Source organism: Melospiza melodia, chromosome 13, assembly GCF_035770615.1.
Source record: "Melospiza melodia melodia isolate bMelMel2 chromosome 13, bMelMel2.pri, whole genome shotgun sequence".
Taxonomy (NCBI): Eukaryota; Metazoa; Chordata; class Aves; order Passeriformes; family Passerellidae; genus Melospiza; species Melospiza melodia.
Genome location: NC_086206.1, coordinates 5,017,638 through 5,044,944, shown reverse-complemented (window position 1 = coordinate 5,044,944; position 27,307 = coordinate 5,017,638). Strand labels below are relative to the sequence as shown.

Sequence of the window (27,307 nt, the reverse complement as noted above, 5' to 3'; positions counted from 1 at the left end):
GTCTGTACCTCTCATATACCTCAGTCAAGGGGGAAAGAGAGAAGGGAAATGTGGCTGGAAATTGGGATGAAAAGGGAGGCTGAGTCCTCTAAAAATTGGAGAGATCCCAGGGGAATGCCCCATGGCCTCTCCCTTTATTCAAATAAAGCCAAATAAAGCCTCTGTCTCCTTTTTGGACATAAACCTCTGGTGTTTGTGGATTAATTTTCCTAACATTTTGATTCACTGTGTTGCAATCAAGTAGAAAAATTATTAAAGAAAGGCCTCATAAAATCAGTCCTGCTCTATGTTAGATCCATGGCTGGCCTATCATTTCTTCTAAGTGCAGCTAGCACTTAGCAAGTTCCCATGTGAAGACAATCCTGGTATGAATGGTTTGTTAAGATAACAATCTATTTCTGAGTGAAAAACAACCACACCTGCATAAACACTAGATCCATCCCATGAGAATCAGGGAAGAAAATACACAAACAATTTAAGAATAAAGAGATTTGATAGACAAGTAAAATACCTTTTTCTAATCAATAGAGTAATTGGCAAAAAAGCTACTGACCAATTGGAGGCACACACGAGGTCTGTAAAACTTCTAAATGAAGTCTTGGCTACACTGAGTTACAGGGAGTGGGAACAAAGCTCTCCAGAAACTTGTAGCTAGAAAGATTTAATGATATTCCTCACTTTGAGGCTCTTCCAGAGCTTAACTGCCAACACAAAAGCGTTTCCATGATCCCTTTAAGCAAATAAATGAGATCCATGAGAATTGGGATAGACCACAAGGGTCTGGGACAGCCTCAGTGCAGAGGCCAACGGGTTGGATGTGTTACAGAAACCCATAAGATGCACACCTAGAGAGCCCTTTCCATTCCAACAGCAGCTGGGCATGGAATTCAGCACATGGAATTCAGTCCATGGAATCCAGTTCATGAAATTCCTAAGGCCTTATCAGTTTCACACAGTCACTGAAGTCTCTGCTATCACAGAAACCCAAAATCATTGGAGTTGGGAAATCCCTGCCAGCCCATGGAGTCCCAGCTGTGCCCAATGCCCACCTTGTCCCCAGCCCAGAGCCCTGAGTGCCACCTCCAGCCCTTCCTGGGACACCTGCAGGGATGGGCACTGCAAAGCTCCCTGGGCAGCCCCTGCCAAGGCCTGAGCAGCCTTTCCATGGGCAAATTCCTGCTGCTGCCCACCCTGAGCCCAGCCTGAGGCCGTTCCCTCTGCTCCTGTCCCTGTTCCTGCGAGCACAGCCCGGCCCCCCGGCTGTCCCCTCCTGGCAGGGAGTTGTGCAGAGCCACAAGGGCCCCCTGAGCCTCCTTTGCTCCAGGCTCAGCCCCTGCCCAGCTCCCTCAGGCCCTGATGGGGCTCCAGCCAGGACAGCATCCTAGTGCTATACAAAGAGCAGGGTATAGACCTGCCAAAGGTGCCTTTATCACCACATTTTAAACTGCCATAAATACAGAAGGACTCTGCAGGAGGCACTAAAGCCAAGTCAGCAGCCAAAGTGCCAATGCCCTGCGCCCAGCAGCGCGGCCCGGCCCGGCCCCAGGCTCGGTGCCGCGGTTGCCCGGTAACCGCGCCCGGGCCCTCAGCGTCTGTGACGGCGCCGCGGCCTCAGCGCCCGCAGCCGCCCCGATGCTCATTCGCACCCGGCGCGCTCACCGGCGGCACTCGGCCACTGCCAGCGGAGTTGTTCGCACAACAGTGCTGTCTGTGAGCGAGAACTCGCAAAACACTGCTCTGCGAGGGACGCCTAAACTCGCAGAACATTGGTTTCTGCCAGAGAGTCCTGAATTTCGTTTGAAGGTAAAGATTGACTCAAGTTGTACTTTCTGGTTTTGTCACATCTGAAAGAGAATGCCAAAGGGAAATACAGGATGGGATAATGCCAGTCTTCAGTTCGGTGGCATGGACAGCTGAGGGGATGAACAATACATGGTCTGCTGATGGTGTTTTTTTCTCACCGAAGATATGCAACATTTCCTAAATATACTTGTCTATACATTTTTTCCTATAGTATGTATTTAAACTACTTATAGGTGAATGAGTTCTGTTCAAGTTTCAGTGGGTTGTTATGATCTGGTTATTAAAATTATTAAGGAGATGCCCCTGGATTAAGGTGCAAACCAAGACCATGTGTCAAAGTCAATAGTTTGGATTTTATGGAACAGTAAATGTGAGGAAGAGAGAGGGAGAAAGAAATAGAAAAAGAAGATGGGGAGGGAAGGGGCTGGGAAGGAGGGAATAGAGTGACAGAGACAGATTTAGTAGAAAATATCACCATTCCATGGATCCCATCCCATCACATTCAGTCCTCTTCTGGTCTCTGTGGTGAGGTCTCGCAAAATGTGAGACTCCAATGGATTAATGCAGATTTGGGCGAGGTGGGACTGCCCAGGTACCTCCCTGGGGTGGGGCAAGTTTGGCTCTGTCTCTTACTACTCTCAAATAATATAAAATCTTTAGCACCAGTATGTCCTTTGAGTCTGCCATGAATTGGGTTGTGGATTTCCAGATCTGTTGTGTTTCTCTGCATGCCATGCAGTCATCTGGTGCAAGGCCTCAGGAATGGCTCTGGGGGCACTTTGGAGGTCTTTGCTGGGTTATGACACCCCCTCAGCTGCCCCTCATGGGAATGTCCCCTGGATGTGGCCTTCTGGGGCTGGGGGGTTTTAGAGCTGAGCCAGTTTGTCTGAGGGAGGATGGGCGTCCTCTGCCCCTTACCAGAGGCTGTGCCTCACCCCCAAAATTTCCTCCTTCCCCCTCTGTTGATGGGAGGTTTGTGTGCCAACCTGGCCTCAGCAGACGAGTCTGTGGCTATGACTTCCCCAGCCTGAAGGCAGAGAGAGCTGATTTTCAGGACAGCTGCTGGATTTGACTTTAGTGGGGATATATTTTTCTCCCTCAGCCTTGTTTACTTCTCCCCAGACCTGAGCTAACAGGACAATAGTGTCACCTTTATCTTGTCTCAGGTTCCCTTAGGCAGCTTAACTCCCAGTGCCAAGTTCCAGTCAGGAGGCATTTTCAGGGAATGGTGCGCTTGAGGGTCTCAGCTTCTTTATATAGTTTTGTCACAATGGGCAAAAAGTCCTTTATAGCAATACTTAAGCCATTAACCATAACATTCCAGTCTCTCACAAGTCCTGTGAGGAGCAGCTGAGAGAGCAGGGGGTGTTTAGCCAAAAAAGAGGAGGTCTACTCATGCTGGTTTTAAGTAATATTTGAGCTACAGCTTTGTCTGTTCAAACTATTATTAATAGTCAGCATTTTAGCTCCAGGTTTCAGTGCAATTCATCTTTGAATGGAATAAGGTACCCATATAGTTGCAATAAAGTCCAACTAGAGGCTTAACAACACTAGCTGCTTATGCCTAATGAGCACTTAGCTGCTTTCAAATCATATAAAATCTTTAGCACCAGTATATCCCTTGAGTCTGCCATGAATTGGGTTCTGGATTTTCAGAGTTCCCTTGTTGTTCCTTCCAGTTCTGTTGAGGCGCTGTCACTCCTCTGTGACATCACCTCTTCTCAATGGCTTCTGGAGTGCCAAAGACACCAACACCTCCAACACCTCGTATTTTGCTCAGGGAAAGACTGAAGGCTGATTCTGTGAGTAGCCCCTGGGGCTGTGTTAAGGCTGGAAACTGCCCTGCTCTCCCTGCTCTCCCTGCCCCTGCTGTCCAGCAGTGCTCTGAAGCTGCAGAGCCCCTCCCCAGCCCTTTGTGCCGTGCTCCTGTTGCTGGGGCTGTCCTGGTGCAGTAGGGAACACTGTGGGATGTGTCAGGGACAGCCCAGCACCCTGCCTGGCTGTGCCAGCAGAGCCAAGGGAAACCAATGTACAGCTGAAGCCCTCAGCATGGGCTTCTTTCCTTCCCCTTTGCCACAGCCATTCCTTCTGTCAGTCTGGGCACTCACCTGTGCTGCTCTGACCATCCTGCCCTTGGGCACCCGGGCACGTGAGGGGGAAAGCTCAAACTCTGCCCAAAGCCTTGAGAGCCACGGCTGGTCCCAGCTGGAAGAGCTCCCAAGGCAGCTGTTCCCTCCCAGCTCCTGGGTGGGCACAGATGCAGCCCTGCAGGCAGCACTGGATGGAGCCAGGGCCACAAAGGGCCCTTGCTGTCTGCAGCTCACTTGGCTGAAGATGCCCCACTGCTGAGGCTCTGCCAAGGAGATCCCTCTGTTTTCTTCTGTCCAGGGCTCTGTCAGCCCACACAGAGAAAACCAATGCTAATTGACAGAGAGAGCTAAAACTTGGACACATTCCTGTGCACCTCACTCTTGGTACAGCTTTTCTTGCTTGCTTCCCTTGGACTCAGCCAGCAGTGCTATCTGCTGGCTGTGAGTTTAGAGTGTTGTGCGGGGATGGAGTTTGGGCAGTTCTGAGAGCTCCTCCCCACTCTCTGAAAAGGTCACTGCCTCAATCCAATGAAATGTAAGAGGAAACAAATGCCCAAAGAGCAGAAATCCCCAACCATGTCCCATCAAATCACAGAGACTCATGGGACACAGCCATGTGGCTGGAGTATGTGTGTTCCACTCTGTGTTAGTCATTTATTGGTGCTGAGTATTTCAGCAGCAAACTTCCAGGGCTTCCAGAACTGTGCTAGTGGCTGTGATCACAAATCATTCATCAGTAGTAAGTGAACAAGAAAAGCCTCCATGAGCAAGGGCATTTCTGAGACTCTTGCTGGTTTTTTGCCTTCCAGCTGACTCCCTCTGCCTTCCAGAAGGAGATGTCTCTCAACACCAAGCAGAGGCTGGCCACAGCTAAGAAGCTGAGTCTGCCTCCCATTGTCCAGCCTCAAGACAAGCCTGGGACCTCCCATCACAAGGTAGCCTTTCCCTGCCCTTGCTGTTTGATGCGATAATTGAGGAGGATGCCAAAAGAGCAGCTTGGCTTGAGCCTGCTCAGCCTGGTCCAGGAGCTTTTGGTCAGCCCAGGGCAGAGGTGGAGGAGCCACTGTTTGCCCAGCGTGGGCTGGGCTGATGTGCTCACCCAGAGTCTGCACTTCACTGGGGATCAGAGCAGAATCTTCCTCCCAGCAGCTGAACCTGTCTCTGCTCTCTCTGGCCTCTCCCTGCAGTTCTCAGCAGCTGCCCCAGAGCAGCGCTCGTTTCAGCCTTGCCCACCAGAGGTGGTGTTTCAGAACTACAGCCCCGGTGAGGTCTGTGAAGTGCCGCTGGTTCTGAGGAACAGGGACAAGGTGAGTGCTGGGACTGGAGGTTCAACGCTGTGCTGGAAGAGGAGAGCAGAGAAGGGTGGTTAAGGATAGCACCAGGGCATGTCCACCTGTGCCATCACAAGTGGCAAAACCATCATTCCATGTCTGTCCTGCAGGTTCCTCACTTGGTGAAGGTCACCTTGAAGAGCTCACCTTATTTCCAGCTGGTGGGCCCCAATGACGTGTGCCGCAAGGTGCCACCAGGCCTCTACACCACTGTCCGCATCCTCTTCACCCCTGGGCAGAGAAAGGTGAGTCTGGAGGGCCCAAGAGGTTGCTGTTTGCAGTGGAAAGTGGACCTGCAAGGCTGGATTCAGGGCATCTGGCCTGGCTTTTGAGGACCTGTTCTGGTTTCAGAGGATCTAGAACTGGGAGATACTCTTTGCCCATGCTAAAGATGGAGATAAAGGCTCTGTGCTGAGACAGTTTCTTTTGCCACAGGATTATTTCCACCAGCTCCTCTGCACCACTGAAAATGAAGAGTTCATTGTGCCAATTTGGGCCATCGGTGGCCGAGCCATCCTGGACTTCCCTGACCAGCTGGACTTCTCCACCTGTCCGGTCAAGTACACGACCCAGAAGACCCTGCTGGTTCACAATGTTGGAAACCGGCCTGCTTGTTACGAGCTGAGCACCCAGAGGTGAGGCAGCTCATCTGTCCTTGTACAAAGGATATCTGTCACCTTTGGGTGATGGCAGAGTTGGGAAAGAGCAGCAAAAGGAACCAGAGCATCAGAGCTGCTGCCCTGCAGCCCTGGCTGGAAGTGAGCAGGACGTGTGGCGTTTGCCGTTGCTTCTCATGGTTTAAGCAGGATGCAGTCTTTGAGCTTTCTCTGTCTCAGATTTCCTGGAGGGTGCTGGAACATGTTGGTAGCTGGCTTGCACCCTCCTGAGCACAAGCAGCTTCTGAAATGCTTACTCACCACTGCCAGCCAAATAGACCCATTCTCTAGGAGGCCACAGGCACGTGGCTTTCCAGTGGTCCCCGCATCAGATGCCCAATATGAGAAGACAATCACTGTTTCTCCTGTTGGCTGAACTGGAGAGGGTAATGCATTTTTGACACCATATCTGCAAGGAAACCAGTTCAGTTGGCTGGTGGTGTGTTGAGGGTTATGAGATCCCAGAGGTCTTGGTGTAGGAGCTGAGGTCAGGAATGCAGCACAGACCTGCTGTCTAACCTCAGGCAGCTGAGTGGCCTTGATGTTTTTTTCTCTGGCAAAACAGAGGTCAAAAGGCAAATTGACTTTTCTGCTGTGAAACATGAGGGTCCAAGAGGAGCTTCCACCAAAGCCTGCCAGAGCTATTGGCAGCTCCAATCCAGGCTCCTCAGATGCTGCTCAAACAGGCTGCTGCTTTGGACTGTGCAAACATGTAGGCAGGAACTTGTAAATCCATGCACGGTTTTTCTCTGGGATTTCCAGATCTTGTTTTGTCACCACCAAAATAAATCCCCAATAAAGTCTGGTATCCTTTTACAATGTGCTTGCCAGCAGTTCTGTTGAGTGCTACAGAGCATGTTGGATCCTACTTGATAGGGATTTAAAGAGTTTCTGAACTTCAGGAATTAAATCTTGAAGTAGATGAAATAGAGCCTAGATGTAGTGACAGAGGCAAAGATGGAGCTTGTGAGCTGCTGACTCTGGACAGAATTTTTCAGCACAGAGATGGAGCTGCTGTAACCTAACAGACTGAATTTATTAGAATAGTTAATGCTGCTTGACGTCAGAATTAACTGACCATCACTTAAAAGTAATAGATATTAAGATTAGATGATATTTGAGTTTCTTCCTGCAATAAGTGTTAGTGGACACATGAGGCAATTCAATTAGCCCTATTTTTTTTGTCTCCCTTGATGTGGGAGGCAACTTTTAATGAGATCAATTCTCCCAAAATCAAATCATTTAATAATGGCAGTTAAGACACCAGTGGACAAAAGAATGTTTGGCTGTAGCAGATAACTGTACCATGGGACTTGAAACAGATTGCAGCCTCCTTGCACACAGCATCTACCAAAAGTGCAGGTGAATGGTGCTTTGAGAGACTTGGTCACAAAATTGCCAGCTTTGCTCACTGGTCAGCTCTGTTTGTGAATTATGTTAGGAGTACTTGGTCCTTGGTATCCATGGCCATAACTTTTGCCCAGCTCTGTCAGTAAGGGGAGCTGATATCTGATGAGAGTAAGCAAGATGCAAATGACCCTTGAGCCTCATTGCAGAGAGCTGGATACAGAGTATGGGGGAGATGAGGTCATTTCATCCCACAGGATCTTGTGAGGGCTGGATCTCCTCACACTAGAGTCAGTGGCTGTTTCTGACCCTGTTTGTTCTGTCTTCTGCTGACTGTGGTTGGTTTGCTCTTTGCTTGCACAAGTGAGCAGAACTGGACTGCAAGAGGGTCCCCAAATCTCCACCAAGAGTCCTACTGTCTCTGTGTTGCAGCCCTTTCTCTGTCACTCCGGCCATGGGAACTCTGGATGTTGGTGACGCCGTGGAGGTGGCAGTGGAATTTCGGCCACTGAAGACTGGTGACCATTGCAGGTCCCTTGTTGTGCACTACGACACAGGTGAGTGCTGGGCAGTGCTCAGGGCACTCTGTGCATCCCTCAGAGCAGAGCCTGCTCTAAGCAGAAAGGCTGGTGTGGCCGTGGGTTTCAAGAGGGAGATGATGATACTTTTCATGGGGTTCATGTTCTAGTCATCTGGTTTGTAGTCATGCAGTTTGTCATCTTGATCCTTGTAGAGCTCCTTGTAAATGCCATTTCTAGAGAGCATGTCTGGTATTTGTTGTTTGCATCTCGCCTGGGAAATGCTCACCTGCAACAGGAATGGTGAGCTTGAAGTCTGAGCCCAGATGAATCCCAGGAGCTGGCTGGGAATAATGAAGCTTTGAATGCTCTGGAAATGAGGGAGCCTTGGTAGGGGTCTGTTCTAGAGGGTGAAATGCTGGCAGGTTGTCAGGACGGCGTCATGCTGTGCACATGCAGCTCTCAGCTTGTGATCCATGGACTGATCCATGGAACTGCTCGTTCAGCTAAAAGCTGTGACACTTTCTTCTGCTGCCTGTGGTGTGCTCTGTTCCTTGTGCTTCCATCAGCCAGTGAGGCGAGCAAAGACTCCCCTGTGCTTTGTTCCAGGTGAAGACACCCACACAAGCCTTCATGCCAGAGCTGTGGATGCCCACATCGGGCTGGACAGGAATACTGTGACCCTGGAGAAGACGTACATCACCATGTCAAACAGCGCAACTGTGCTCATCCACAACCGCAGCGACATCACAGCCCGCTTCCAGTGGAAGGCTGTGGATACTGAGGAACAGGAGGAACAGCTGAGGCAGAGGTGGGTTTGAAAGATCCATTTCAGAGACATTCCTTGCCCAAGGGTAAAACTAACAAATGGCTTCAAGAGGTACTGGTGCTTTTGAATGGCTTTGGGTAAGTAAACCAGCCCATCTCTCCTGCCTCCCCCAAGCAGTTGTGTGCCAGGAAAAGCTGCCTGAGGTGGCTGATGGATTCTCCCTCAGCTGTGGCAGAGGCTTTGAGCCAGAAGGTTCTGTTGAGGGCTGCTGCCTTTGGAAAGCTCTCCTGAGCTTGCAAGTGTGGAGTGAACAAGTGACCCTCTGATCCATTTGGGACCCCATGGCTCAGGGTCAGCCCTTTGCTGTGGAGCTGCTCCTGCACTTCCACTTCTCTCTGCAAAGACGTGGCTTATTAAACAACCTGCTGGGTTTGTCTTTCCTATGCCTGCAGGCAGTATCACAGGATATACCAGCAGCAAAGGCACAAGTTGTATAGTTTTCTGAAGGAGCGTGAAGTGGACATCACTTGCCGAGAACGCCTTGCTCTTCTCAACCACACCTTCCAGAGTGAGGTATCAAAGATCAGAGGAGATCCCATGCTGTTAGACGATGACATTTTCTCCCTTGTGCCAAAGGTAAATGATGGCTGAGAACCTCCCTTCCTGCTTCTCTCCTTCCTCTTCCTCCTCATCCCTGACTAAGGTCACTTGACTGATCCCTGCCTCAGCTGGCTTTGTGTGCCAGGAGAGAAGTCATCGGGATTCTGGTGAGGTCAGAGAGCTGGTTGCAAAAAGCATTTCTGCCCTGTGGGCTCCTGGCAGGCAGCAGGAGCCTGACTAAAGCTTCCAAACTCTGTTCTCAGTGTTATTGATGAGTGTTACTCACTCCTTGCTTGTCACTGATGCTCTAGATAACAGCTTACAGGACTGTGGTTGAAAACAAGAATTGCGGTGTCTGAAGATAAAGGTTTTGCTGTGTCCTTCTGCTTTAGGAGGGTGAGATCATGCCGAAGTGCTCGGCTGAAATCAGCGTGTTCTTCACGCCCCAGGCAGCCCAGGTCTATGAGCGAACGGTTTACTGTGACGTCTCAGGTACGGCTCCTTCCCCTGCCCCTCTCTGCAGTGAAGGCAGCTGCAAACACTCCCCCAGGTCACTGGGCTCCTGTGCCATGGCTGGGGAGGGTCTGTGCTCAGCAGGGCCCTGCTGGCACATGCCCACTGTCCCTGCAGCTTCCAGGGCATCTCCTCTATTTTGATTTTTTCCCTCTCAGCTGTTCTGAATGCTGCCTGTATTTAGTCGGCTCCTCCTCCCTTGGGGAAAACACTCTGAGGTGCACCCAGAAGGAGGAAGAACAAAATTTCTGGCATTTCCTAAAGTTCCACACTCAGCACAGGGGTAGAAGAAAGGATGATGTCTGTGGATGTACTGCATCTCCTGAGGGAAGGGAAGGGTTCATATCTGCTCCTGGGACATCAGGAGCTGGTCCCATGCAGCACAGAGTCAGGGACTAGCACTAAGGCAGCCTGGAAAACACAGGAGAGCAGAAGGAATTCCTGTACTGAAATAGAAATCTCTCCCCAGGCCGTGAGAACAGGCTGCCCCTGCTCCTCATGGGGGAAGGCCTCGGGCCCCGGGTCCATTTCCACTTTGAGGAACTCAACATCGGGGAGGTTTTTGTCAGAGTAACCCACAGATATGAGGTAAGCAGCAGGATTGGGGTGGGTCCTGCTGGCTCCTAGGGTAGCAGTGAGCCTTGTGGACCTGTGGAATTCCTGGCAACTTGGGTAGTTGTGATGCTTGTCAATTTTGGGGGGATTTCTTGGAATCTGGATCTTTTGGATGGGGTCAGAAAGGTGTGTCTGTTGTTTGTGAGACCCCAGGCCCTGCTTTTGGGCAGCCTTCTTTGGAGATCAGCTGGGAGGCTTCCTGCAAAACCACTTGACACATGAAACCAACACTGGGTCAAAAAGCTGCATGTTCAGAGGCTTTTGTTCCAGTCCCAGACACAAATCACCTTTGTGCTCAGGCTGTCCAAAAGCAGCTGGAACAAACTGGCTGCATTTGAGTTCAAGTCCATTGCAAACAGTTTTCAGCCATGTCCCTCCTGCATATTCGTGGGAGTCAGAGGAAAACCATCCACCCTCCTGGCTCAGCGCTGGTCAAAGCCCTTGGCAGTGCTTTCCCTTGCTGACCAGCCCCTCACCACTCCTCAGCCATGATGTACCTCTGGCTCTAGAAAGAGCAAAGTGTTTCTGGGAAGGAGGCAAAGGAACTTCCTACATCTTTGCTTCTGGTTTCTCCCACTCCTGCTGTAAACAGGTTGGGCTGCAATGGAAGCTGAACGTGCCCTGCCCACGGTGGGGTTGGACACGTTTGAAATCTCTGTGGTGATGTCACTGGTAATGCTGTGATGCCCAGTGCTGCTCTAAGGGCCAGGTGTGAATGAACTGGGTGATGCTGAGCAGCCCCTCTGTGCTGCAGGTCAAACTGGACTGTCTCTGCCAGTGGGAAAACCCCAGAGTGCCTCTGGTTAGATGAAGTTATCACTGCTTTGCATGAAAACCCCAAAGCTACACAAAGCTGTATTTCAATGTTGTATTTTTGGCTTCTGCCATGCAGCAGCACAAGGCATCTTCTGTCTGTTACTGGTGTTAATAGTTTAATTTGAAAGTGACTCAGACTTCTGTAGGAAAGGAACATTCCTCATGTATTTCCACTTTGCCTTTCTGCTGCTGCAGGCATACCTGATCAACAAGGGGCCTATTGAGGCTCCCTTCAAACTCATCCCTCCAACCACAGCCATGGGCTCCTGCTTCACCTTCCTGCCCCAGGAGGGCATCGTGGCACCAGAGAAGCTCCAGGCCATCCGGGTCTCCTTCTGTCCCACCATCCGGGGGGAGTTTGAGGAACAATTCTATTTCCATGTGGCTGAATCCCCTAAGCCTGTGATCTTCACTGTCAGGTGAGGAGGGCTTTGGGAGCTTGTTGGGCACATCTCTAGCTGTCTCTGGGTGATCATCTTCCATCTGCCTCATTTTGTGGTGGAGCAGAGAAAAAAGGTGTTGCCTGAGGTGGCTCTGGCTCGGGCATCCCTTTAGTGTGGGGTGCCTGCTGCCCTGTGTGGGTACCCAGGAGCTGCAATGACTCCTCCCTGCAGGGATGTCTCCTGCTTAGGCTGTTGCAGGCAGTGGGATGGATCAGCTTTGGGCAGCAGCTGCTCTGGGATGTCCCACCTGAACACCCAGCAAGGCCCCCAGGGCTTGGAGATGGGCCAGCCTGGGTCATTCTGCAGCAGCAGCAGTGTTTGTAAAAACTCCTGTGAATAATCCCTGCCAGATGGGCAGCAGCAGCCTCAGCTCCCCTCTCCCAGCCATGCTGTGGGGACAAGCTGTGCTCCCAGCTCCTGTGCACAGAGGGCTCTGGTGCCTCCTTTGCACAGCCAGCAAAGGGCTGATGTGGGAGTCAGGAACTGTGCAGCAGGAACTGTGCCAAGGACTAGGACATCTGTCAGCTGCTGAGCACTTTGCTTTGGCTGCCTCCTGCCCCCGTGGGTGCTGTGCTGAGCACAGGGTGCTGGGCTGATTTGAAACCCAGGGTGGCTCTGACAGCAGCATTTATCCACCCTTTCCCTAAGGACACCCAAACCCTTTGTGATTCCCTTTAACAGAGGCACTGCCTCCCTGCCTTTGTCCCTGCAGGGGCTCTGTGATAGGACCCACTTTCCATTTTGATGTGCCCGCCCTGCACTTCGGTGACATCGCCTTTGGTGAGTGTGCCCTGGGCTGGCACCACAGTGTCAGAGCTTGCTGTGGTGCTGAAATGGAGCCCTTGAACATAAGAGCATTCATCACTCGTGTTCCTCCACCACAGCCTCTTCAGGGTGTTCATTCAGGGCTGCTGGTGCCTCAGGTACCCTTTTGCCATCATGAGATCAAACAGGACCAAAGGAATAAAAAGTCAGCATCACTGTTTGGCCACTTCTTGTTTCCCTTTTAGTAAGTGGCACAATAAAGAAAGGCACCGGGCAGGAATATGGTTCTGTAATAGCAGATTCATCCTGCTTAATCTGATTTCATTCCTAAGGTTTCTTCAGCTGGGGGCAGCTCTTTAATCTTTGTTTCTTTAAACTGTGCTGCTGAATGTTGTCTGCATGTGTTACCTCAGTGGCATTTGAGAGCGTGACGTCCTTTTTGTGCCTCTCCTGCCTCCCTGCTGCAGTCACTGTTGATGGGCATGGAGAAGCCCTGGGCTGTGCCTGCAGTTGGTTTTTCCTCCCCATCTTGGTTTAAATGACTCTTGGTAAGCAGGCTGGGAGATGTCTGCTCCACACATAGCTGGCCAGCCAAGCTGTAGATCCACTGCAATGAGCTGTAGTTCAGATAACAAAGAAGTAAAATCCAAGCACAGTTTTATCCTACCAGCAGGATATTCACACCAGCAATCACGAGGTATTGATGCCTAAATGGGGATTTGTGTCATTTTCTTAGGTTTTCCTCACACCTTGAAGTGTTGCCTGTTTAACACCTCCCTGACACCCATGGGCTTCTCCCTGTACATTCCTGGGGATGGCTTGGGAGTGCCCAGTGTTAGCAGCACTACTCAGATAGGCAAACCCAGCAGCCAGTTGTGGAGGAAGGAAGTTCGAGTTCTGAGGAGATTACAGGAATTTACCATAAACCCCCACAGCGGGACCGTCCGTGCCCTGGGATCCCAGGATATCAAGGTATGGGAAGAGTCCAGCTGCTGGGGCTGAGGCTTCACTGCAGTGTGGGAGGGCTTTAGCTCTGGTGCCAGCTTGGAGCATCCTGGGAGTGAGAGATCTGCACTGCTGGGAGGCCTCTGCTAGCTGGCTTACCTGGGATGTTCCTCAGGAGCACTGTTTTGTTTCCAAAATCATACACTGAGATCAATACCGTATGGTCAAGTCCTGAAGCCATTCTTGTGTTTTTGAGAACAATTTCTTTGATTGCAAGTGGGCAGAGGAAGGATGAAAACAGCAAGTTGCTGTTAAAGAGAGAGATATCATCGTGGAAAGCAGTTTTCTTCTCTTCCTGGTCTTGTTTCTCATCTCCTGGGCAGCAGATGAGTTGTATTCACTGCAGGAATCTTCAGTGGGGACAGAAAATACTCTGCAGCCACAAACTGCCCAGCATGTGCTGGGCCACACTCTGCCCTCAGCTTCCCGCTGTAAGGCTGGACTTGTTCCATTGGAGACAACAGACTTCTTCTGCATTTATGTCATTGTAGTCAGGTGAAAAATTAGTCCCTTTAGCAAATCTCATATTGACAGAGGGCTTTTTTTACTCTCAAAGACTGTTGCTCTACTTAGGGACCAGCAGAAAAATTAAAGCAAATCCTCCCTTTGTCTACCATGGAACAGGAGTTGGAGGACAGCACACATGGGTAATGAGAATTTTGGGAGTTAGGAAATACTTGCTGCACTTCATTTCTTTTCTGCCAGGTCACCCTGTGTCCCAACACTGTTGGGGACTACAATCTGGAGCTGGTGCTGGACGTGGAAGATGTTGGCAGGAAGGTGTTTGCACTGCCCCTCACAGCCAGGTACCAACACCTTTCCTGCACCTGCTTGTCTTTGCTCGGGCATCCAGCACCAGCACACTGCCTGGCTGCAGCTCCAAAGGAGAAGTGCTGCTTCATGAGCTGCATCTGCCCATCTAGACATGAGAACAGTGCCAGGAAAGCAGCCCTTAGTGAGATACCACCCCTGTTCACAGCCAGCCATGGCCCTAGCCCTTTTTCTAAAGGGAGCAGGAATAACATGAATTGTTGGTCCGGGCTTTGGTGCTTGAGCTGGAACAAATTTCCAAAGGCTTGCCTGCCCTTCTTCCTGCAAGTGGTGAACTTATGCTGCTTGTGACCACCCTGCAGCAGTGGTTTGGAACACAGTGAGCAGCCTGCTGAGAGCTGGGGTCTGGGTCCCTTCAGCAGTGCATGTGCAGTGGGGAAGAGGCTCCAGGCAGGAGTGGGGAGAGCAAAAGGTCTTACAAAGAGGACTGTAGTCCTTGATGTGGAAGGTTGTGGGAACTCAGCATATCACTCCTGATGTCCAGAGTTGCCGAGATAACCCTTGGGGGGCTCGGAAATCCTGGAATGTTGCCAGAAGTGCTTGGTGGTTGGATTTTGACCCTGCAGGGGATGTGCCACCTGTGTGAGGACAAGAGAATCACTTGGGGATAAGTGGTGTAAGAATTAATTATTCACAGGGTGGAAATACAGGTTTTAGGATTTTGGTGCAGGGGGCTTGTAGGAGACAAGATGGAGGAATCGGGGCGTGTCTTGCCCTTCTTCTTTCTTCTTCTTGTCGTCCATCTTCTGGGGTGATGTTGGCACTTTGGGATTGGTTCATGTTGAATGTGCACTTGTTAGTATGGGTAAAAGGTATTGGAAAGTAAAGGTAAATATATTGTACGTAGTTTTTAGTATAAAAATAGACGACCGCCCAGTGGGAGGTCAGTGTGCCCTTGGCTGCCTTGCTGGTCAGACCTCTGTCGGGCTGGAAAAAAATTTTGTAGATAAGAAATAATGAACAATACTGAAGACCGAAAAATATGAAGAGTGCACTCATCCTTTGGAGCACGGGCTGTCCCAAGGCATAGGATGCTGTGCGTGACCGGGCAGAGACAAAAGGCCGGACCGGTCAGAAGGTCAGCTCAGCTTTCGCTGCTTCCCTCTGGCTCTGTTGAGTCATGTTCTCAGAGCTGAGACCAAAAGTCATTCTTGCTGCAGCAGAATTCCATCCTGCTGTGCTGCTGTGGGTGTCAGTTTAGTGCCAAGAGGGATGCAGTTCCCTGGTGCTGTTCCCTCTCCCAGGCAGAGCCATCCAGTCAGTGCCTGGGCTGCCATTTTGTAAAGCAAGCACAAATGGGGACAGTCAGTGTAGAGATCCATGGGGGAAAGAATTGAGGGAGTTCTAGGAACTGGAAGAAGTTGATCACCTGCACTGTGGGCCTTGTGCCCTTCACTGCTGGAAGAGATGATTCAGTTTTCAGGCAGGACAACCGTGCTGGAGGAGAAAAGGGAGTCATTTTCACTGATACACTGGAGTCTTGTGTTCCTTGAGCCTTGGTGGGCACTGGTCCTCACTGGTCCTCACTGGTCCTCACTGGAAAGGCTCCCCCAGAGCTCAGGGACCACTGGCACTGTTACGGGAGTCCTTGCAAGTGTCCTTGGGCAGAGAAGGGGCAACACTGCTGAGACAGCTCTGGACTACTGTAGGACTGCTCTACTACTCTAATCTGTTAGATTTTCAGATATCCTCCATTGCATGCTCTTGGAGGACAAAAGTTCTCCATGTTCCCAGTGTCTCTTCATTCCCCTGGGGTCATTTCTTTGCCCAGGTGCATCGTTCCTACTCTGCGAGTGCTCAACCCTGTCGTGGAACTGGGGCACTGCTGCCTGAAGGTGCTCTATGATGAGAAGGTGACCCTGGTGAATGACAGTGACTTCCCAGGCTGCTACTGTCTTCTCCCTCAGGTTTGGCCTTGCATCCATCTCCTCCCCTCAGATTTTACTGGGGGGGTTATTAGGGGAATAAAAGGGTTTGGATAAGACCTTGCTGGTTTCTATTCAAAGCTAAAGGTTTTCTGAGAACAGGAACCTAAATACAAACTTTAGGAAGAAGTTTAACATCTTGAGGAAGATGTTTAGAGTCTAGTCCTTGACTTGTTTTCACGTGGCAGAGCTTCGAGGGCAGTGAAAATCCGATGCAAGGAAGCTGTCAGCACCCAAGTGGGTGTCTCTGATGCAGCAACTTTTGGACCCCTGGGGATGCTGAGCACCTACACCTTGCATCTTGGTTTTTGCTTTCTTGCTTTCTCCTGAGAATTTTTACAAGCGTGTGGGAGTTGCTCTTGTGGTAGAGGTTAAGGAGTTTAAAGTTTCCTCAGTTCTGAAGATGCCTTTGATTCTGTCCCTGCCAGGAACACAAGGAGGAGGCTGCTGCGTGGTACTCCAGCCTTGCACCCTCGGGGATTATCGAGGCTCACAGCTCGGTGCAGATCCCAATTACACTCCAGGCCCAGTTGCTGGGACAGTGCAGCATCACTGCCAAGCTGGCCGTGTTTGGGAGACCAGGATCCCCACTGGTGAGAGCAAGGGGACTTGTGTGCCTTGAGCAACTCCTCCCAGTGGGGTGTAAACTGCACAGGGATTCTTCCAGGAGCTTGTGATTTATGGCTGGTGTGGACAAGGACAGAAGGGACTGGTGGCACAAGCAGCAGCTCGTGCCTAGGAAAGAGGAAGAGTGGAAGCTTCACAGGTGGCAATCTGAGTGCCTGACCCAGCATAGAGTTACAAATCTGGGAGATGGGATAACAAGCCCAGGCTGAAACCCAAACCAGTCCCTGGGTCTCATACTCTGCCATGTTATCAGATGAACACAAGGGCTGCTTCATTACAGCTGTTCAGCATCACATCCCTGAATCCTGCTAAAGCAAGCACTGTTTGCTAAAGGAATGTTTTGTGCACAGCTGGACTGAGGCTTCTCTGAAAGCCAGGTCCCTCAGGTCTGAGAAATACCCATCATATCTCCTCAAGAAAAGCCCACCCAAAACAAAATGAATGTCCACACAACTTGCATCTGGAGCACAGGCTTTGCTTGTTCTTTCCACCAAGTTTGGAAATGGATAAGGCAAGCAATTTCCTGAACCAAAGCCTCCTAAAAGAGGACTCTGAAGATTCTGAAGAAGATTCCAAGGACTGTAAAGAAGATTCTAAAAGAGCTCCTAAGAGAGACATATATCATAACAGCAAGTGGCTACAAAATACAGGCCCAGTCTGCCAGGCATGGATGCTCTTCATCCCTCCATAGTCTGCTTTGTGCCATGAGCACCCCACAAAGGCAGCAGTGCTGCAGCATGTGGACATAGTTTAGCCAAGAATTCCATGTTCCTTGTCCCATCATCTGTGCTACCTCTGCAAGAAGAATCCTTTTGAGTTTCAGACTATTAAGTCAGTTGAGACTTTTTTTTAAGGAAAAAATACTGCTTGAATGATGCAACTACTAATTGATGCCCCTTACTCATATATATGAAGATTACACATCAGCACAAACTGAAGGCAGCTAACTTGCCTCATCTCCACTCTGAAGAGCCTGCCTTGCTTCTGGCTCGTGCTCTTTTCACCAGTGCAGCTTTTTGAATTGTAAAGAGTCTTCAAGGATGGCTGTGCAGCAGCAAAGGCTGGGAAGGTGCTTTGGGCCAAGGTGGAGCATTTGAATGAAGCAGGCAGGAGGTAAAGGAAAGAGCCATGTGGAAGAGGTGTAAAGAAGCAAGCATGGCAAACAGCAGTGCTTTGTGCTCTGATAATGGGAGCTTGTGGCTTTCAGGTGGGATCACTGCAGACCCCACACTTGCTCCAGGCCTTCTGTTTCAGTCTGCACCACTGACAACTTCCAAGGGCCATCATTGTCCCCAGTCTAGGAATGCTCTTGGAGCTGGCTGTGTTTTTAAAGCTGCCTTTGTTGCATCTTTTGACCTTTGCTACCTTCTTCCTGGAACAGGAAATCCGTTTAGAGTGCGTTGGCCAGGGCCCCGTTGTCTATGTCCATCCCAGGGAGATAAACTTCGGCTCTATCCCAGTCCTAGAGGATTGTTCCAAAACTCTCCACCTCGCCAATCAGTGTAAGATTCCTGCAGCCTTCCAGGTGGAGATGGTAAGTGACTGTGGGGCTGTTTTCCAGGGACAGGTGCTGGTTACCAGCAGCCCTTGACTTGTTTTTGTATGCAACGTTTCTGTACTGTTCTGTGTGAGTGGAAGCAAGATATTCCATCCAAGGGCAAGCAAGAGGAGCCAGGATCTCAGGCACGCCTCTGTGAAATAGTTTGCAGAGAGATTGGAGCAGAAATGAGTCTGGATCATGTTTGCAAGTTCTCTCTTTATTTTATGGAAGATACTTAGCTGTGCAAGTCCTGTTTTTGGAGCTCTGAGATCAAGAGAAGCTGTGGCCCTTTGCTCCTAAGAGGGCATGGATTTCCCCATGGACTCCCCATTCCATCTGCATTTGTTTGTGCCAGACTTGTGTTAATGGCAGAAAGCAGGGTGTGAGATCTGCCCTCAAACTGCTCATGGGGAGGCAAGTTTCACAACTCCTGTGGGTCAAACCAGTGGTGCTGTTGCAAACAAATGCACCTGTGAGGGCTGTGCACCCCCAGAGCCTGTGGTCTCTGTAGCATTGCAGAATGGCTCTGGAGATCACCTGCAGAGGAAGGTTGTTTCATTCCTGGAGGTTACAGAGGGGGACAAGCCACAGGGCTGGAGCTACAGCTTGAAAAAAGCTTTGAAAAGAGATCTTCTGTATATTGGGTGGGTTCAACTTCTGGAGCTGGTTAAAGCCAACCCTGATCAAGTGGACTTGTTTGTATTTGTGGATAAATCATCAGGTGTTGTGTGAGAGTTCAGGCTCAGCCTCCTGGGCCAAGGAGGAGGGGCGTGAATTTTCCTCTTGCTGCTTTTGCAGCTGTTTGGGGGATAAATGTTATCCCAAAGTGGAGGACTGGCAGGGCAGTTTTTCCTGACTCCACAATGGACTTCTGCTTCCAGCCTCTGCAGGGAGCAGTGCACCTTGGCTGGGTGCTCATGGTGTGTAAAGGTTGGCTTTCACATGCTCCTGCCAGGGCCAGACCTGCAGAGCTGTGTCTGTACAGCTGTGCTGGTGCAAGGCCTTTCCCCCTCCTTTGGGCACCTTCCAGCTCCCTTGCTCAGTCCATGAAGTCCATGAGAAAGCAGATGACAAGAGTTCTTGGGAAGAGTGGGCCATGCCCACAGAGCACATGTTGTCCAGTTTTCTTTCTGCTTCCTGCTTTCCTGCTCTGCTATAAGCATTTAGAGGTGACTTTTCCAAAGCAGAGGGCCCTGGGGCACCTCTCTACAGCTGATGATTGGTGGGGAGTGAGGGCTTCAGTCCTTCAGGGGGTGTTGAGAAGCACTGATGGCCCCTTGGGAAAGGAGATTTGGGATTTTGCTCAGCTGGCTTTGCAGAGTTATCCTTCAGGCTCTCAGCAGTGTCCTCCAGCTGTGTGGCTGCTGGGCTGGGATTTGAGCAGTCCTGCCTTCCTCCAGCCATGAGCCTTTGTGCACACCCAGCTCCGCTGCCAGGAAGCCAGCAGGGAGTAAACAGCTTCCCTTGGCAAGGGCTCCAAAGAGAGCCAGCAGGGGGAATTACCTTCTCCTGAGGAGGAGCTTCCCTTGGGTTGAGCAAAACAGGGCTAATGACCCGAGTCTGTCAAAGGAAGGTAAAATACAGGTTGTATAAGCTCTTGGGGAGTTGCTGTGCTGGACACCATAGCTTACATTTAGGGAAATTAAACGTTTATGGTTTTTATACTCATCTCTTTAGCCTTCCCGTTTTCTGCACCTCACAGCAGAGCAGGGTCCATGGCTTCCATCTAACTTAGTGTTTGGCTTTTCCTACAGGCTGTGGAACGTTCCTGCTGGAGGATTGAGCCCAGTAAAGGAGTGGTCCCCCCCAGTTCTGAGGTGTCCGTGGCTGTCATAGCTAACCTGAATGACACAGTGAAATTCCAGGAGAAGCTGAAGGTGTTCATTGAGAACAACCCTGTGACCATCATCCCTCTCCAGGCTGTGGGCATTGGCACCACAGTTGTCTCGGACAAACCTCTTGTTCCGAAGCTCGACTTGAAGTCCTGCTTCAGGTAGGAGACTCTAGAAACTTCCACATCTCCTGTGTGTTCAGCAAGGAACAATTTTTCCATAGCCCTTCAGGCTAGATCTTCAGTACTCAAGGTCCCAGCTCTGTTTCCATGAAACCACAGGAATTCATTGAGAAATATGTCAAATATCCTGGAAAGCCACAGAAATGGAAAAGCCGGAAGACCTGGCAGGGCTGAAGCTTTGAGCCTGGGCAGCATTTTGGGCAGAGGTTTTATTGCAGAGTGCGCAGTCAGGGAATGCCATTGGGGTGAAGCTGAAGCTGAGTGATGCCAGGGAAATAACAGCTCCCGTGACATTTTCCATCTCTCTTCTCTTGCAGCTTCAGTCGCTGCTTTTACCACTTCCAGCTGACGAACAGAGGCCGCCGCACGCAGCGGCTCTACTGGAGCACGGAAGGGTTCCGCACCTTCCGCCGCAGCGCTCGGGCCCCGGCCCCCGCGGGCCCCCCGGGCAAAGGGGCTCCCCCCATGCCCAGGCCTGGCAGCCCCGTGTTCAAGCTGTGCCCAGCGCAGGTGGACCTGAGGCCGGGCCAGACTGTGGACATGGTGCTGGAAGGCTGCTCCAGCACTGTCCAGGTGAGGCCCTGCCCAGGGCTGAGCCCTCCCCATCAGATCCCCTCCACTGCAGCTTCTTCTGCAGCCCCTTGACACTGGCCTGGCACAAGGAGCAAGTGACTTCAAGAAACTGTTTCAAAGCCAGTTGCTTTCCTTGCTGGCCACCATCAGTTGCTAAGGCTCTTTTGTGTTTCCCTAGCTACCATAAACCCAACTTGCTGATCCCAAAATACAGACTGAAGGAAGTACTGCTCCTTTGGGCAAACAGGGCTTACCTGTGTCATGTGCTGAGGCAGAAAGGGAGAGCAGAGAAAAGAAGTTGCACTTAGGCTAGAAGCCCAGGCAGGAAGCAAATTAAACTACTGTCAAGTGCTTTTTCTGAGGGAAAAACCCTTTACCCAGGCAGTAAAACAAATGCCCTGGGAATGGCAGGAGGGTCTGGGAGCAGCATTGCTTTTCCTCTGAAGACAAACGTGGGCACAGGGCTGCTCTTGCTATGAGTCCTGGAGGGGGAAAACACAGTGTGCCAGCTCCAATGATCTGTGCAATGTCCATCCAGGCAGGAAACTGTTCCCAGACATCGTCAGAATTGACAGTTTGACTTTGGTCAACTTTTCTATCACTGCTTGCCCCAGTGTCTCAGCCACCCCTGGTGTCCCAGGGACAGCCAGGTTCTGCAGCACCCCTGGAGAGCAGTTCAGGGGGGGAGATTTTAGCAGAGTCTGGGAGTGTTCTCCTACCTGGACCTTTCTTTCCAGGGGAAATGAAACTCTGCAGAGAAGCTGCCAGCTAAGTCTGGTATGCATTCCCTGGCTCCAGGAGCCCTGGGCACAGATATTTAGAATACATAGGTGGCAGCACAGAAAGAAAAGAAAGCTATTGAGGAGAGCAGAGACTAATTACAGTCCCTAATAACGAGTGACAGGAATGGGGCCCATGGGTGGGTGGCAAGGCAGTGTGGGGTGTTGGGCCTGCCAGCACACACGGGGACACAAGGGAATCTTGTGTGCAGGAGGTGAAGGAGCGGCTGCTGTGCCACGCTGTGGTGGGGAAAGAGACAGCAAAGAAACAGATCCTGCAAACAGATGTCATCTGCAACTTCATCTGCCCTGCAGTGCAAATGTCCCCCAGAGCCATCGCTTTCCGTGTGGAAAAGGTAAAGTCACCAGATTGCATCCTGGCATTTAAAGGTGTAACTCTTAACTTGGCTGGAAGTAAATAGAAATATATGCACTTCTGGGGCTGAAAAGTGTGAAGTGCATTAGAAGGGGAAGGAGGTCTATGGCACTTGAGGTTGTTTTCCCTTGTCTCCTGTTTCTGTAGAAACCCAGTGATGTCCTGACACTGCAGTACCAGCCGCTGACCTTAAAAAACACCAGCTCCCTGCCATTCAGCGTGGTGCTGGACTTGGAGCAGCCCTTCCTGGTCTGCAATGTCAACCGGAAGCCCCTCCCTGCAAATTGCAAGGTGAGCCTCTGTGGGCTTGTGCAGTGGGGTTTGAGGAGGAGGGATGTGGTGCTGCACTTCTGCTGGGAGCTCCTCAAGTTGAGAAGCTCATTCTGTAGTGTCAGCAGTGGATTGGCCTGAGCTGAATCAGCAGAGCTGCTGAAGGAATCAAAATCTTATCTGAATTGGTAACATCCATGCTGGCTCTAAAACGTGAGGAGAGGGGAGCAGGAAAGCAGATTGAGGCAAGCCATGCAGTAAAGGTGTCTCCTGGAAAGCATGCCAGCTCTCCAGCAGCCACCCCCTTGGATTGGGGCTGAGCACAGCAACGGGAGCCTGAGGGATCCTGGGCTGGACTGTGGTGCCTGCAGTCAGACCCCTGCTGTAGAGAGATGAACCATGAACTGAGGAGCCCATGCTGGGCTCGCTTGGAGCATTTACTGTTTGCTGCTGTCAGGCCTTGGGACATCATCCCACAGGTGATTAATTACTGCTCATCTCCTTGCAGCCTTTGCCAGTGGGTGTAGGGAAGGAACTTCATCTCTGCATCTGCTTTAACCCAGCTTATAAGAACAGTCTGATCAGCTGGGTGGTAAAGAAGGTTCTCAGGGTGAGCTTCATGGAGCATCCTCATGTGGAGAAGATCCCTCTTCGGGGGGAAGTCTGCTTCCCAAATCTCCACCTCCCCACCAAGGCCGTGGACTTTGGCTGCATCATAAATGACACTGAACAAGAGTTGAAGATGGAGATGACCAACTGCAGCCCACTCCCTGTCAACTACCACTGGTCATTCCTGACAGACAGCCAGGTGAACACCATCAGGTATGAGCATCATCATCCCCATGCTGCTGCGAGCATGGAGCTGCTCCAGCCTGGCTCTGAGTGGCTGTCACTGAGCCCAGCACACCAGCACCCAGCCAGGGGCTGCAGTGCAGTGAGGAGCTGCTCTTGCAGGCACCTCTCTCCCCCACTACAGGTCCACCATCACAGTTATGTTATTTTCCAGGTTCATCCCTTCACCACCTAAATTCAAGCCACGGTCATTAAACAAGAGGAGAGTGTTTCTACGGAGATACTCCAGGACTGAAAGTGTGGAGGAGCCAATTGAAACCCCAGAAACAACGCAGGATTCTGCCCAGGAAGATTCTGCCCAGGAAGATTCTGCCCTGGAGGATTCTGTCCTGGAGGATTCTGCCCTGGAGAATTCTGACGAGCAGGATTCTGCTCAGGAAGATCATGCCCAGGAGGATGCTGCCCTGGAGGATGCTGCCCTGGAGGATTCTGCTCAGGAGGACTCTGACCAGGAGGATTCTGCTCAGGAGGACTCTGACCAGGAGCCAGCAGATGCACAGCATTCCCTGGAATCAGAGGTGGATTTTCTTGTGCACCTACCACTTGCTTTGCCTCCTCAACTTGCCACCAAAAAGTCATACTCATGCCAACCTCCCTTTTTGCTGCCCTTCCGTCCTGTGCCCTGAAAGTGGCAGTTGGGCATGGGGTGTCTGGGGAGGCAGAAATAGGAAAGTTTTGCTCAGAGAAGCTCACTCAGATCCTACACACCTATGCTGAGTTTGGGACTTTTTGGCATATTTTCTTTACAATGTAAAATGAGGTCTTTATCTGCATCATGATGAGAAGGCCTCCAGCTTCCCATGTCAGTCCATGAAGAGTCCTGATCTCCAAGTAGCCCCTTCCCAACCCAGCTAGAGCACTCACATCTCTGCCTTCTCCCAAAAACTAGTATTGCAGTGACAGCTCCAGAGCAAGACTTTGCAAAGTCACTTATTATGGAGCAATAAAAAGTCACTTATTATTATGCAGTTAAAAAAAAAAAAAAAAAAAGATGTAAGGAAGCAGAGAGCTTCTCAAAAGCCCAGTGTTGGCATTAAGTTTATGGAGAAGGGTTGTACCTGCTCACACACAAATATCAGTTGTTTCTACACTGCACAGTTTTTCTGAATCAGGAGAAACAAAGCCCTATATGAACAGTGTGGCTGAATGTTTTCAAATAGAAGCACAAAACCATCTTTATTTCCTGATTGTTGCTATGTATGCACAAGTAAACCAGGGAAATTCAGGTGGCCATCCTGGAATCCTGGAATGGCTTGGCTTGGAAGGGGCTTTCAGAGATTATGTAGTTCCAACCCTCCCTGCCTGTGTGCTGGGGGCACCCAGTTCCCTCAGGCAGGTTTGATGTAGGAGGTGCAGATGGAGCCCAGGTCTGATCTGTGGCTGGGCTTGGACCCACCCTCGACTGATGGCCTGGACATTGTCACCCTTGGTTTGTGCCCAGGCCCCTTTCCAGCTGCTCCTGGTGTGGGAGGTGCTGGAGCCTGCAGCAGCAGCGTGATCTTGCTCAGAGCAGCCAGCTCACTGCAGCCCGTGGTGCTTTTTCCAGGGGCTGTCATCCACTCCTGGGGCGTCTCAGAGGCCGCTGAGGGTGAGGGGACTGAGCTGGTTCTCAGAGATGGAGCACCCCAAGCTGGGAATGCAGGAGGTAAGTGGGAATTTGTCTCACGTCCATGTTTCCAGTGTGGGAGGTGGTTCTGTAGCCCCCGTGCCACTGGTGGCCCTCAGCACTGCTCACAGAGGGGCCTCACATCCCTCCCAGTCCATCACAAAGCTCTGCTGAAGCCAGTGCTCACTGGAGAGGCCATGTGGGATGTTTTGTAGGGCTGCCCCAGGATGCTCCCTGTGCAGCCCCTGTGGAGGGCATTGCTCCCATTTACCTCATCAGGTGGTTTTCAGCACATTTTTGTAGGAACTTTGGCTGTAGCAGCTTGAGAGAACAGCACGTAAGTCAGAGAGAGGGAGAAAGGCCTCAGAAGTCAGATGAGCCTTCCCCCAGCTCCAAGGGCTCCCACCTCCAAGTCTCCTGGTTTTCTGAAGACAGTGAGAAGTGTTTCCAAAGACAAGTTCTGCAGTAGAGAGAATTTCTTGCTGCCAGGAGACATTCCAGTTGACTCTAATGTAGTCTATTCTCATGGATAAGTGATTATGGGAGAAGATTTTCCCCATGGTCCCTCCACTGGTCAGTGGCACGGACACAGGATGAGATCAGGGTGATTCTGGCTGTGTTTGGGGAATAGGCCCCTCCAGCTGTGACTCTGCTTTATTTCAGGACACAGCTGCTCTTCTGCATCCGTTTCCACTCTCACCATCTCCATCTCTCCTCCCCTCCCTGCAGGTTTTTGACGTGCGGCCGCTGTGGGGTGAGCTGCAGCCGGGAGAGAGCGAGCAGGTCACCTTCACCTTCTTTGGGCACGCCAACGTGGTGGCGCGTGTGCGGGCGCTGTGCCACGTGCAGGGAGGCCCCAGCTACGAGGTGGTGCTGACCGGGGAGGCCTCGTGCCCCAGCTACCAGCTGGACCTGCAGGAGATCGACTGGGGGCTGCAGGTACCACAGGCTGCTCCTGCCACAGCTCCTTGGCTGCCATCGTGGCCACCCCCGTCCCAGGCTCTCTCCCCCTCTCGGCCCCTCTGCTGGCTCTGGGGCTTGGAACACAACCTGTGAGAGACAGTCCAGCATGCCAGCTGGTTTGGAATGGCCATCCCCACCCCTCCCTCCCCTCCCCTGGCTGAGGGACAGGACACTGTCCTCTCCAAGGCACCTGACCCTGCCGCCTGGGGAGCACAAGGCTCCCAGGGAAGATGTCCACAGGGACCTGTCCCTGGGATATCCCTCCACTGATCTGCTCCTAAAGCTTGAGCTCCAAGGAGATGCTCTTGTCAAATGCTCTGGCTTGATCCACAAAATCAACAAAGGGAGGAACTTGGGCTTTCAGTCACTTCAGTACCTGAAAACAATGTCCCACAATAATCACCACTTTACTTCTTTACACTTTAATGTCCACAGATACTTCCAGCTGCTGGCACTGCCTGTGTTGTCCTGTGTGTCTCTCTTGTCACCTGTCTGTTTCTTGCCAATATTTGCATGCAGGTGCCTTTTCTCCTGGAATGCCTCTCAGAAATGCACTGACTTTTAGATACAATTCAATGGGGACAAAGTTGTCAAAGCAAAACAAAACTGTTCATTAGTAACAATTCAGCCGAGCTGGCTGTGTGTCTCCCTGCCCCTGGAGACGAGCAAACACATCTCCAACAAAAGGGCAATCTTTGTATCCCCTTTGGGACAGTCCCTGGCCCCTTTCCCCTTGGAGGGGCACTCAGGAACTTCCATTCTCTCTGACCACCAACTTTTCTGTCCCTTCCCCTCTCATCCTCTTTCCTTTTGGTCAGGTCAGGTTGTCAACCCCGTCCCTCTGCCAGCTCACAGCAACACCCAACAAACCAACCTGAACAAATCCAAACCACAAACAGCAACATGCAGAACAAACAACTTCCATTCTTTAACTCCATAAGCTTTTGGCTTCATCTCACACATCTCAGTGCCACCTCCTCTGTTTCTCCTGGCTGTTGGTGGCCCCTCAGAGTGCAGAGGACCTGGTCCCCTGGTTCATTTCTTTCTGGCCTTTCCAAGGTTTTACCACCTCTCTGTAGCTGTGTGGTTGCACTGTGGCTGTGTGCTTTCAGTGCCATGAAAGAGGCAGGAGGTTGCCAGCATCAGGCCTGTGTCTGTAACTTCTCCCTGCTCTGTCCTCTCTGCAGAGGTTTAACAAAGTCCTCAAAGCAGAGGTGACCCTGCGCAACACCGGGGTCATGGAATTCACCTTCGTGGTGCCAAACTGCAGCACTGGCACTGCAGCAAAGCCTCTGCCTGGAGTGCCCGTGGTCGTGCCCACCACAGTGAGTAGCACAAGTCATTGCCTCTGGCCCTCTGTCAGGCAGCCCAGGAGAGAATTAAACGAAAAAAAGGGGGGCAAAAGAGGGAAAAAAGGGGGGGAAAGAGGGAAAAAAGTGGGGGGAAACCCCCCAGCTGTGCTGGGGCTGCAGCCCTGCGAGAGCTCGGGAGCACACACTGCACCCCAGGGTTTTGAGCACAAGGAAGGTAGAAAGTGATGTGGTCTGATGGTTTCTTCTGCATGAGAACCTGTCCCCTCAGCCTGTCTGTCCCCTGAGCCATCCCACAGCAAAGCCCTGATGCAGTCCCTTCCTCCTCTCCTGTCCCTGCAGGGTTCCCTTGCACCTGGCCAGAAGCTAG

General features: G+C 51.3%; 1 protein-coding gene across 1 annotated transcript; it reads left to right on the top strand.

Moving 5' to 3' along the window:
- The first annotated feature begins 1,632 nt into the window (after positions 1-1,632).
- LOC134424500 (hydrocephalus-inducing protein homolog) lies at positions 1,633-27,307 on the top strand. Its single transcript, XM_063168318.1, has 27 exons — positions 1,633-1,710; positions 4,703-4,828; positions 5,081-5,200; positions 5,335-5,469; positions 5,660-5,859; positions 7,660-7,784; positions 8,355-8,556; positions 8,967-9,150; positions 9,507-9,606; positions 10,097-10,215; positions 11,254-11,477; positions 12,214-12,281; positions 13,003-13,238; positions 13,977-14,161; positions 15,874-16,009; positions 16,456-16,620; positions 18,036-18,188; positions 19,949-20,187; positions 20,526-20,781; positions 21,773-21,916; positions 22,084-22,227; positions 22,715-23,028; positions 23,213-23,576; positions 24,605-24,703; positions 25,394-25,603; positions 26,815-26,990; positions 27,280-27,307. Exons 1-27 carry the CDS (start codon positions 1,633-1,635, stop codon positions 27,305-27,307), a joined length of 4,530 nt encoding a protein of 1,509 aa, XP_063024388.1.

What these genes read in the sequence shown, in the direction of transcription:
- LOC134424500 (XM_063168318.1), top strand. Translation starts at nt 1,633, where the DNA reads ATGCTCATTCGCACCCGGCGCGCTCACCGGCGGCACTCGGCCACTGCC. An exon ending in CTGGGACCTCCCATCACAAG is followed by an intron (nt 4,829 to 5,080) that starts GTAGCCTTTCCC and finishes CTCTCCCTGCAG; the next exon opens with TTCTCAGCAGCTGCCCCAGA. An exon ending in TCACCCCTGGGCAGAGAAAG is followed by an intron (nt 5,470 to 5,659) that starts GTGAGTCTGGAG and finishes CTTTTGCCACAG; the next exon opens with GATTATTTCCACCAGCTCCT.